The following is a 13,069-nucleotide window of genomic DNA, read 5'->3' on the forward strand; positions in this document are numbered from 1 at the left end:
ATTAAAATACTTAGGCTAGTCCCACCCGATTAAATAATAGAGTCTTCAGTTCCCGTTTGAAGATTCGGAGGTCAGGAAGTTGACGCAGCCCTGGAGGTAACTCATTCCATAGGGTCGGTGCTGCCACAGAGAAGGCTCTCCCCCTGGGGGCCACCAGCCGACACTGCTTGGCTGATGGCACCCGGAGCAGGCCCACTCCGGATCGCACAGGTCGTTGGGAGGCTATTGGTGGCAGAAGGCGGTCTCGTAAATAGCCCGGTCCTAAGCCATGGAGCGCTTTAAAGGTGAGCACTAACACCTTGAATTGCACCCGGAAGGCTACCAGCAGCCAGTGCAGGCCACGCAGGATAGGTGTTATATGGGAGCAACATGGTGCTCCCACTATTACCCACGCAGCCGCATTCTGGACTAGCTGGAGCCTCCCGGTGCTCTTCAAGGGGAGCCCCATGTAGTGAGCATTGCAATAGTCCAAGCGAGAGGTAACAAGGGCATGAATGACCGTGCGTAGAGAGTCCCGGTCAAGAAAGGGGCGCAACTGGCGCATCAGGCGAACCTGATAAAATGCTCCCCTGGTGACGGCCGTCAGGTGCTCCTCTAGGGACAGCCGATCGTCCAGGAGAACGCCCAAGTTGCGCACCCTTCCCCTGGGAGTCAGAACTTCACCCCCCCACAGTCAGCGAAGGCGTAAGCTGACTGTACCGGGACGCCGGAACCCACAGCCACTCTGTCTTGGTGGGGTTGAGCTGGAGCCTGTTCCTTCCCCTCCAGACCCGCACGGCCTCTAGACACCGGTCCATCACCTCGACAGCTTCGCTGGGGTGGTTCGGGGTGGAAATGTACAGCTGAGTATCATCAGCGTACAGATGATAATCCACCCCGAAACCACGGATAACCTCACCAAGCGGCTTCATATAGATGTTGAACAGGAGAGGCGAGAGAACCGACCCCTGAGGCACCCCACAAGTGAGGCACCTAGAGGTCAATCTCCGCCCCCCTGCCAACACCGTCTGTGAACGGTCAGAGAGAGACGATGAGAACCACCGATAAACGGTACCTCCCACCCCCAATCCCCCCAACCGTCGCAGCAGGATACCATGGTCGATGGTATCAAAAGCCGCCGAGAGATCTAACAGGACCAGGACAGAGGAACAACCCCTATCCTGAGCCCTCCAGAGGTCATCCACCAACACGACCAAAGCCGTCTCGGTGCTGTAACCAGGTCTGAAGCCGGACTGGTCAACTCTTTGCACCATTACCGTATTTTTCAGAGTATTCCCCCCCCCCCCCCAAAAAAAAGAGGCTGAAAATTTGGCTGCATCTTATACTATGAATGTAGCTTCTATGAAACTTTTTTTTCCAGCCCTAACGAAGCGCTAGTGAGTGAAGTGTCTCTGTGCTTTGCGTGCTTTTCTCATTGCTGCTCCCTCTCAACTATGCTTTAGAAGCTGTTTTTTATCCCCAAGCAGGGGATAAAAAGCGCACATGCGCACTCAAAACCAGCAAACTAATGTGCTGAAGTTGACCAGACTAAGGACACTAGCCAGATGAATACCTGGTAGACAGATTCCCCCCCTCCTATTTTTCTCCCAAAAAAACTAAGCTGTGTCTTATACTCCGGTGCATCTTATACTCCGTAAAATATGGTACTTTAATTTTATTATGTTTTACAAGCTCATTAAATGAAAGAACAACAACAACAACAACAACAAAAACCCAACTTGATAGCAATCACATAATACACTGACAAATGTCCTCCTCTCAGCTTCAGTACATGACATCAATAACTGAATCCTACTGTGATCTGATCGGCTCATTGCCAAAACAAGATGACACCTGATTGGCTTTCTAAACACTCATGCTAATTGGCTACAATCAGATGAAGGAAAGCTACCTGATATCAACCTAAGCAAGTTGTGCTTCCTTTTTATGGTTATTTGGCTATAATTTTTCATAGAATACAGATAATCGAACAAACTTCATTGCATTACATTCTTGATTAAATTATCTTTCCATTGATAATATAATTTTATGGTACTACTCCAAAAAAAGGGGTGTTTTAACCATCAAACCTCAAAATACAGTTTTCCCAAAAGATTTCCACAATTTTGGCCACTACTGTAGGGTTTCTGAACAAAGAAAATGAGTTCTTAATCACTACAGCAGGTTTTCATGTAATAAAACAGTCTGCTGATGGAATACAGAGAGTTTTTGAAAAACAAAAACTTGAAAGATTTTACATTGATAATAAATACATTCAAAGAAAGCAAAATATAGTAAAGTATAGTAAATATGAAGACAGAAAAATCAACTATGAAAAAAAGGAGATAGGAGAAACAGAAAACATGAGAAGAAAATATAGATAAATGGCTTCCAATTTTCCTCTTGGAAGCTGTACTGCAATTCTAATCAAACCTATCTAAGATTCTATAACTTGTATCTCTTGCCTCTCAGCTGCTCAGCTAGCAAGCAAAATGCACAAATTGTTCCACTGATTACCTATGAGGAGTAGCTGTGAGATAACAAGTGGGTTATCTCACAATCTCTCCTTTATTCAGAGATATTTTATTGTTTAGTGTTGGCCTTCTTTGTGTCGATTTCTGCCACAATGCCATATCCACTCCTTTGAAGATTGGTTCACTATAAATCACACCAGAAACACACGCACACACCCCAAAAATTCTTCTTGTTTATATAGTATTCTAATCGGAATTTCCTTAAGTACATCTGTGTTATCATTCTCAATCTTCAATCGAGTATTACAATATTACTGCAAAACATGATCTCTAGTCGTCTTCATGACAACATATACATACCTTGGAACATTACTTAATTTTGCAAATCATATATTGATCCTGTAAACCTTATCAATCTCTGTTTCTGTGTCATCTGCATCCCAGTCTAAAAAGTCAGAAATGTAACAATTTCTTCCCTGATATCTTCTCCATGATCTTCTTGAATTACTGTGGGTCTCATAGAAACAAAAGACCAGATGTGGTCTGTGGGCCGTAGAATGCACAGGTCTGCTCTAAAGCTTAAACAAAAATACTTTTCTCTCAGTTCCAGTTATGCCAAGTTGGGCCAATCTTTCGCCAATCTTTCTCCACCTCTCTACTTATAACTTCTGTCTTACTTTCCAGAACTTCTACTTTGTCATTAATTTTTTTACATTTTCAGCCAGTTGTCCTACAGATTTTTCAGTTTAAGAAGACTTCTTCTTTCATATCCTTTTTCAATCCCTGAAAATCCTTCTTCCGCTACTATTTCAAAAGCATCCAAACTATTGACAATTTTTCTAAGCTTTTTGCTTTTAAGTCAAAATACTTTAAGGTGTTTTTAAATTACAAAAAGGTGGCTTATCAAGTGCCTGTGTTCTTTCCTGCCATTCCCAAGATCCCACTTAAGTTTACTTGTTTATTGCTTTATATACCCCCTTTATTATTTTTACAAGTAACTCAAGGTGGTGAACATATCCAGCACACCTTCCTTCTATCACCACATGAGCTTCCCGACAAGTGATGTCATGCTGGCCATGCCCACCGTGGCCCTCCAAAGTCAAACACAACCCTGATGTGGCCCTCAATGAAATTGAGTTTGACAGCCCTGGACTACAGGAAAGTCTGTTTCTGTGATCTATTTGTGAGGAGCAGTTACCCAGACTATAACTGGGTAATCTCCCAATATTTCCTCCTCCAGAGGGAATTTTGTTCATCAGAACTTGCTGTCAAGTTGACAAGCTTGGCCATAGTGCTGTCCTTGCTTATAGGGCTGTCTATTCCACCATAGGTCCTCACCCAGAAAACAATCATGTTTATTAACAGAAAAGGAAGAGCAGAGTTGTTTTGGCATCAAGTAGCCCCAACATCTAAATTAAATGTTATTTTCATCCATTCATTTTTTCTTTTGCATCTGCATATTTGTTTCCAGGGATTGGGAAATCTCTTCAGTCATCACAGGAAGGAGGTGAGGTTCCAGTGAGGACAGTGAATCAGCAAATTCACTTTTCTCCCTGGTATATTGATGGAAGCCCCTCCTGAATCAGAGAGATTTCTGTAAATTAGAATTCTAGTTAAATTTCTAATTTAGATGCACACTAATATACACATTTGTCCTACAATCTTTATTGCTATTCTGAATTTGCTATCTATATTTTTATTGAAGATTATTATATAAATGATAATTGGGAGAAGTAAGTAATTTCTGCCTTGTTGAGCATTATCTACATATTTCCAATGATTAAAACATTTAAAAGGAAAAAACAGGGAGAAAAGGCACAGAATTAAAAGTTTAAAAAAATTAATTGGCAATACAATATTATGTACATCAGTAACTGATTTTGATTTCCCATCCTTTTACAATGGTTTACTCTTAAATTAGAACTCAGTAGATTTTAGAACAATGTTATTCCCACTATTGTAATGTGGCTATTAAAAATACCTAATACAACATTGCTGAGCAATTCATTTATGGCCGGTTTGTATTTTCTTAATAACACTTTAGTGGGAAAATGTTATTTATAATTAGCATCTCTGATTACTTAACGTATTATAGTTGACTATAAATGAAATACAAGTTTTGAATTTGTTAGGAGGTGCTGAACAAATCTAGCCAAGTGTGGCTTGTTGAAAAAATCTGCTAAATTCAACGTAAACTGAAATTTGAATCGGAGATTTCAAATTTGATATTATGCTCCTTCAACACTTACATGAATGGGTTTCCATTAGAATAGTGGGATTTTCACCTACGTATTCTTCAAATTGAGGTCGCCAAGCCTGTAGGACACATTTGGGAGATGGAAGAAAAAAGGAGGAATGCATTCTGTTGGTTGACATTCCATCAGCAAACCGCATTTAATTCCACACCATGCTGTGTTTTCCCCCCTTCTAGGCTTTTATCAGGCGTTGCTTGGCATACCGTAAGGAGGATCGGTTTGATGTCCATCAGCTGGCTAATGATGCTTACCTACTTCCACACATGAGAAGATCAAACTCTTCAGGAAACTTGCATATGACTGGACTGGCAGCCTCTCCCACCCCACCTATATCAAGCATTATTCCTTACTGAAGCTTCTTCACCAAGATGATTCGCTTGACACCTTCATGATATTTAGCTGCAGTGGACTTTCATTTGAAAGCATCCTGTTCGCGTTGTTTACACAGCAGGACAAATTTAACGATGGTGTCTTTATACTGTGGCCCTTCAAAGAAAAGTCGTTTCTCTGAGGGGACTGGATCATGACCCGAGAAGGGTACCTTTACTTTAGATGTTCACTTTGAAAACTTGGAAGGATAGCATTGCCCGCTGCCTCCTAACCAGATGTACTGTGTTATTAAGACTGAAGAAAATGCGTGTTTGGACTTCTAGGGAGGGAATACTGTAAATAATCTTTTTACTTTAAAAAAAAAACCTTTTGGTTGATACTGGAGAGTTCTTATAAAGAGGGGTAGTTTTCATTATTTCAATAAAGAAGAAAATGGAGCACAGAACAACAACTCAGTGCCTGGACAAGATAAAGAAAAAAGCTAAATAAAAGAATCTTTCTTCCCAAGAAGTCAACATTTCAAAAACCAAAGTCAAGTTGAGTGACACATCTTTGTTTCTTAATTTCAGTGGATAGAAGGGATTTAATATCGGGGTGGGGCGGGGGTAGGGCTGGTGCGAAGTTTTTAAAAATGTGTTTGTTGATTGAATGACTGTATTTTCAAAGGGATAAAAATAACAGTTCCAGTGAGGGAGCAAAATCTAGTTTGAAACTAGCTCAACTATTTAAGTGGCATTTTGATACTTAGCAGAATTGTCAGCTGATTATCTGCTATCCAGGCTTTTTGTGGAGGATTTACAAGGCCGTGTATGTAACCAAAAGCAAATTGGTCGTGTTTAATGTTTCTATGCAGGATAATGACAAATTCCCTTCTAATTTTATTGTAAATGTATTGTACAGATGTCATATTTTCAGTTTAAAAAAAATTCAGCAACTTATTTCTGTACAAATGTTTAAAAGTATGGCTTTTTCTAATTGGATATTGTATTTTTTTTAAGTCTCATTGAAGGCGCTTTTAATTGCTGCTAAATGATGTTGCTTTTGCTTTTGCAAAAAACAAAAACAAAACAAAAAAAATCAAAACAACCTCCTTAAGGTGCAAGTCAGCTGAAAGTCCTAGAGAGACTGAAAGTAGATAATTCATTAACAATCAAGGCATGTCAAACCGATCTGTGTTGGAACTATACAGTACAGTTCAAGTCAGTTTCCTGAACTGGAGCACGTGGATACTAGATGTAGAAGTTGTTTATGGTTATTCTCGGTTTCTGGAAGTACTGTCTACAAGGTGGGAAGATGTTCCTCTAAAGAGATGTCTCTTGTGGCTTGTACAGATATTTTAAAATGTGAAACATTTTCTAACTGCCTTGTATGGTAAGGGTTTTTTTTTCTTTTTCCAAATGCAGTATCTCTCTTCCATACAAGATTCCTCTTGTCATATTCATAATGCTGAATACTTGTATGTAACTTTGTCCATGTCGCAGAAAGGGAGGCTGTATTACCACAGGTTTTTCATTTAATATTGTACAGTTAAAATGTGGCTCTTGTTTCTGATGTTGCAAGCCATTTTGTTTTTGTTGTACATAAGGATACATTAACTGTCTCTTCAAAATGCTGCTGAAATTGTAGAGAATGTAGCCAAAACAGTAATAAAATAATGAGAGTTGAAATTTAAGCTGATTTTCAAGGTCTTATTTTGGAATATAAAAGGCAGTTTACAATGTCTTTTATTTTTAATACAAGGAGTAGTTTCTCTAAGTCCCTCAGTATAAAACCAATTGTTTTCAGACCAATTGCATTTGATCAGACTACTACATTCTGTCTTGGAGCCGTTCCATCTATTATGTAGGATAATGCACCAAATTTAGAATTGCCTAATCACAAATTGAAGGATTCTTTCTGTTGCTGGAGAAAAAATAAATTAGTAAAAGCATTCCATTGGATGAGAAAACCATCTGGTATGTTTTGTGTATTTATTTCATTATCTCTGCAGCTCCACACCCTATTTTAGAGGTCCTGCAGTCTTCTCAATGCAGTTCTGTGAGGACTGGGGGATTTAAGAAAAAGCATCTGCTTTTGTCCTCCAGGATCATATGAAGATTTTAATTTACTGTGACACTATCTGTAGGAGATGATAAGGCTGATCCCGAGGGAGAGGGTAAATGCATCATAAGTCACGAGTCCCAAAGAGATCTAAATCCAGCCCACCTTGAATGCCTTTCTTATCTCCCGCTCATTTCTCTTGACTGGCAGTTGGTCAGATTCTTGTAGAGAACTTAAGCTTGCAATAAATCTTCATATTCATTTGAACTGCCTGAATCTCTTGATTCCCCCAGAACTTGACATTATCCAACCCAATCAGAGCAACAGTCCAGGTGACTATTAACTTTTGCAGTGGCACATGAAGGGAAGATTTTATATTTTTTTGCCACAAGTTCTAAACGCTTCAGCGTACAATAGGTGAAATGTATATGCACTTTATCATACAAGTCATACGTGTTACATCTCTGGTAAGTCTCTTGTGAAATGATTCCTGTTATTCAAGAACTTTGAAAACTGTCTGGTTTGTGACTGGAGTTCTGTTTTTCGGTGTTTGTATTATTGCTTCTTAACCTTTCTTGCTTTTCACAACTTGCTCCACATTTGCTCATTTTAATTTTTCTGTGGAAATTAAAATGAACATCGGCACAAAAGGGTGCAGTGCCTATGCTGAGGTATGTGGGAAGTATTAAGAAACAATAGTTAGGCTATTTGGCCAGCATAATAAACTGTAAATAGTATGTAACTAGCCATCATGACTTATAAAGCATGTTTTTCCGGCTTTTTAGTTTTAGTGTGAACCAGGCTACATTCAATTTCTTCAACAGCTCACAGCTAAAACATACCACAGTTTACTTTTTCAAGTTTTTCACACAAGCCTCATTTGTAACTGTATGGGTATCTTCATTATTTTAGCAAATTATTGAGAGAGAAAGCAACCTAGAGATAATATTTGCTCATCTCGAGTCATCTGGCACTTCATCTATTCTCAAAGACTTCTCAAAAATAACATGCAAGAGTACAGCTATACATCTACCTTCTAATTCCTTCAGTCCCTTAGGATGCAATTAATCTGCGCCTGGAGACATAAATTCCTTCTACTGTAAACAAATACCATAGTCCCTGATTGCATTTCTATAAATCTCCAGGTTCAATCAGTCATCCTATTCTTCTCTAGTTCCTTAAATAAAATGCCTGGTTTTTTTTTGTTGGAGGAAGCAACCGTAGCTCTACCGATGTAGCCTCTCAACATTTTGCTTGCTTCATGTAGCAGTTGATCTGCCAATACCTCAACTTATGACCACAGGTAGTCCTCAACTTATGACCACAACTGAGCCCAAATTTTCTGTTGCTAAGCAAGATAGTTGCTAAGTGAGTTTGCCCCATTTTCCTAATCTTTCTTGCCGCAGATGTTAAGTCAATGATTGCAGTTAAATTAGTGACACGGTTGTTAAATGAATCTGGTTTCTCCATTAACTGCTTGTCAGAAGATCACAAAAGGTGATTACATGATCCCGGGACACTGCAACTGTCATAAATATGAACCAATTGCCATGCATCCGAATTTTGACCACATGACCATGGGGAAGCTACAATGGTCATAAGTGTGAAAAACAGTCATAAGTCACTTTTTCAATGCTGTCGTAACCTTGAACAGTCACTAAATGAATGGCTGTAAATCAAGGACTACCTGTATATCTAAGGAAGTCCTTTTTATTATTCTCGGCATCCTTCACTCACTTTGGCTCATTCTGAGTGTCTTGTTTTCCTTCATCTGTTCTACAGTTGTGGAATATCTATTCTTCCTTTGTAACTCGTTTCTCGTTTGCTTTTGAGCAAGGTGTATTTTAAATTGCTATATTTTAGGCATGGAAGCCCTTCTGTATGGATTGATCAAGCACATCTTGCTTATTTCCCATATTCTGGGCATTAATGTATAGACAATGAGGGCTATAAACATAAATGGGCCTTTTTTTCTGATGTTCTGATTTCATTAACATCTTCATTTTTTGACTCTTACTGAAGTCTTTACTAAGAAGGAGACGGTGTTTCCAGTACCGTCTCCTTCTAATTTACCTCATTCTTTCTTGGGTCAGATGTATTTTTATCATTATTTGTGAGGTGAAATTCTATGTAAACAATCATGAGACCATTGTCTCAGAAATAAAATCTGTCACCATTCCTTGCAAAGACACCAGCTGGTTGTGGTATTCTTCCCTCTTCAATGAACTGGATTGTCAGCTCTGGAGGCCATCTTTCTCTTTGGATCTTCAGGGCTGCCACACTTAGTGCTGTAGGAAAGTAGGAGGGGGGTTGCATGGAGTGGGTATATAGCCACAACAACATTATTTTCTCTGGGAGTCAAGGATGTTCAGCCTGCACCTGGAGAGGCATGACTAGGAAACATCTCCAGTTGAGACGGGACAGATTGGACCGTGTGTTGGACATGTGGGGGCAGAGAAAGGGACTTTTGACTTTTCTTCGGGATTTCCCATATCATGCCAATATGACATCTCTAATAAAGTGGAACTTTGAGGGAATGTCTGCCTCAGAGTCTTGGTTGGGGTGTTACTTGGAACTCTGACCTGGATGGGTAGATAAGAAAAGCAGCTGAATCTCCAACATTTTGAGCTTCAGAGTTTGTAGTGATACTATGAAAGCTATTCTTTGTTGGCATTGTTTGCCCCTACAAACATCAGCAGTAAGAAATAATTGTCAGTGGACATGATAGATAATTGGAGGTTGTACTCTTATATCATTGTTTGGTGCCGTCGACCAAACAATGTCGGTTGGTGGCCCCCAGGGGGAGAGCCTTCTCTGTGGCAGCACCGGCCCTTTGGAATGAGCTGCCTCCGGGGTTACGCCAACTCCCCGACCTCCGGACCTTCAAACGTGAACTGAAGACCTTATTATTTCATCGTGCGGGACTAGCCTGAGTGTAATTTTTTAATTGTAATTTTAATATGGGTTTTATGTCGGTCTATGACCGTTTTAATTGATTCGGCCTACTAAATATTTGTTTTTAATTCTTTTTTAAATTTGTTATTTGTATTTTGTGTTTTAATATGGCTGTAAACCGCCCTGAGTCCTTCGGGAGAAGGGCGGTATAGAAATTAAATTATAAATAAATTAAATAAATTAAAACTTGTTCCTGGCAGAAAACACACTTCCTAAGCTGAGGGGGCTTGTTCATTACCTTTTAGCAGTGTGTCATCAACTACCAGGACTTTTCTCTTTGTCTTTTGCTATCAAGAACAGTTGCCGTTCTGTCTCATCTTTAGGAATCTGTCATCTCTCCAATTCAGCAGCGTGTCTTTCCCCAAACACTCAGGCCAGATGGGACGTTAGACATTTTGATTATATCACCTTTTTTAACACTAACAGTTGGAAGGGACCTTGGAGGTTATCTAGTCCAACCCCCCGCTCACGCAGGAGTCCCATACTAAGGATTTGAACCGCCAAACTGCTGACCTTTATGATCGACAAGCTCAGCGTCTTAGCCACTGAACCACCTAGCAAGGATAACGTTCTTAGAGTGTGATTTTTCTATACATTATGTGATTTTGTTTATTGTCATATGTGTGCGTGTTTTTGTTGCGTAATGTGCGTTTTTGAACATTGCATACCCCAGACAATATTTAGAAGTTTTAACTTCGATGACAGAAACTTCTCACTCTATATACTTTCTTTCGACTCTAGTCACTGCACCAATGAGAAACCATGAAAAAAAAATCTCTAAACGGATTGGTTTTGATTGCTTTTCTACTGTTGCACCTATGCAACTTTTCTGTCTATATTTGTCATTCCTTTTGTTCCATAATTTCTGGTAGATCCACCCTGTCCAATGGCCTAAATCAGCAAGATCTCATGAGACTTGGCTCTTCTGCAAGATTTTGGTTATTCAGTTGGGGTTATTTGGCTGAAAGTGATGCCCAGTGTATAAGGTAAAGGTAAAGGTTCCACTCGCACATATGTGCTAGTCATTGCCGACTCTAGGGGGCAGTGCTCATCTCTGTTTCAAAGCCAAAGAGCCAGCGCTGTCCGAAGACATCTCTGTCGTGTCCCACTCCTCCGCTGACGGCCGGGTCAGGGAAATCTGAATCAGGCGTGCCTCTGCAGCTCTGCCAAAGTCCTAGCAAAGTCCTCAGGGCAGGCAGGAGACCAGAAAGTGACTTCAGCAAGATATGTTTAGACTTTGCCTGACTCAGAGAATGCCAGAAAGCAGATCCTTTATATAGGCCATGGGGTGTGGCTCCATGACTCAGCACTTATCCAGGCCTGCCCCTCCCTTCCTTCTGTTGCCTCCGCCTATCAAGTCTTCTGACGCGAGGGTCACTCCAGTCGTCAGCTGTTGGTAATTGACCTCCCTCAGGCTCACATGCTGTGGAGGAGGGGGAGGGGTCTAGTTGCTCCGTTTGCCTGGGCATGGAGCCAGAGCTGGGGGCTGGAGGTATTTCTTCCTCTTCAGCCTGTCTGGGCATGGAGCCAGGGCTGGGGCCGGGAGGCATACTAGAACATTCCTCCGTGTTCGGAAGCAGATAAGAAGACCCCGGCTGAGGTGAGATTGGACGAGACACAACAATCTCAGTGGCCAGCATGACTCAACGCCAAAGGCGCATGGAATGCTGTTACCTTCCCACCAAGGTGGTCCCTATTTTTTCTACTTGCATTTTTAGGTGCTTTCGAAACTGCTAGGTTGGCAGAAGCTGGTACAAGTAACGGGAGCTCACTCTGTTACACCGCAGCACTAGGGATTTGAACCGCTGAGCTGCCGACCTTTCGATCGACAAGCTCAACATCCTAGCCCCTGAGCCACCGTGTCCCCAGTGTATATGAAGTTGCAAATTTTTGCCTTAAGTGTTATGGTCCCACAATCTATAGGTGTCCCCACTGTTGGTCTTGCAGGATACTTTGCTGTTATTTCCATGCACAGTCATCGCTTTATGAAAGTAACCAAAGCATATTTTGCACTGAGAACAGGTTCTGCAGGTGGCCAATATTGCAGCAAAAAAAAAAAAAAAGTTTCCACAGAGGTAAACATGCAGGTCCAAGACTCCTGGTGTTCTTTAATTGGTCCAGACACTCCATGCAAGTAATGCTACCTCAGCCATACTCTTCCAATGTTTTCTCCCCTTTAATACAATCACCAACTGGATACTATCCAGTGTGGCATTTATGCTGTAATAATACATTGTCACCCTTCAGTGTCTTTAGCTTGGGATCTAGTGAGGGCATAGTGAGAGTTGCAATGTATCTTCAGCCTCCACATTTTACGAAATAGTATGTTTTGTTGGGAAGACACAAGATGGCAAAGATAGAGTTCCAAGGAATCTGCAGGACGAGCATGGAGATCTATCATGATGGATAGGAATACATACCTATCTTACTAACAAGGACATCATTTGAAGAACACCCTTCCCAATTTTGATGAGGCAGACATGTTTAGAACCAAGGACAATTACAGAATTTAAAATATTTTATGCTTATGGCCTGATAGTTGAGAGTAGGTATCCAACAACTCCCTCGTTTTTCTCTTAACAGAGATTATCCTAGCATCCAGTTTCAAAGCTGAATATCCTTTTTAGAAGGATCTAAGTGCTCATTTCCCTAACCAGTTTGGCTTCTCTGTTGCCATAAGATTATTGACAAAGTCAGACATACAATATGTAATTGACAACATGCATTTTGTTTTTACTTATTCTTTACCTTTAATTTTTTTACTTTGATCAGCACAGGATGAGGGAATTCTGTCCACTAAATGACACTTTAGGCCTATAGTTTCAAGTAGCCTAGTGTTCTGCTGATCTTATTTTCTACCTGTAACCAGTGAGAAAAATTAGGACACAAAACAGTTTGGAAGAGAAACTAATTTTTATTTTTGGTTGACCTGATTTAACAGTATGCAGGCAAGCTTAATCTTATTGCATTCCTTGTATGATAGACTAGAAAAATCTAGCAGACAAATTTAGCTTAATCGTGTCAACCTTGGAATAA

The 13,069-nt window shown here is 40.5% G+C and overlaps 1 protein-coding gene across 4 annotated transcripts in view; it reads left to right on the plus strand.

The window, feature by feature from the left end:
- The window catches only part of TLK1 (tousled like kinase 1), an 89,137-nt gene extending 82,427 nt beyond the window's left edge, over positions 1–6,710 (plus strand). For all 4 annotated transcript variants that reach the window (XM_058190789.1, XM_058190778.1, XM_058190796.1 and 1 more), the window contains one exon: positions 4,885–6,710. In XM_058190789.1, the coding sequence (XP_058046772.1) occupies positions 4,885–5,061 (177 nt within the window). In that variant the 3' untranslated portion in view covers positions 5,062–6,710. The remainder of the gene's footprint in view (positions 1–4,884) is intronic.
- Positions 6,711–13,069: the final 6,359 nt, after the last annotated feature.

This window comes from Ahaetulla prasina, chromosome 1 (genome assembly GCF_028640845.1).
Source record: "Ahaetulla prasina isolate Xishuangbanna chromosome 1, ASM2864084v1, whole genome shotgun sequence".
NCBI classification, from domain to species: Eukaryota; Metazoa; Chordata; class Lepidosauria; order Squamata; family Colubridae; genus Ahaetulla; species Ahaetulla prasina.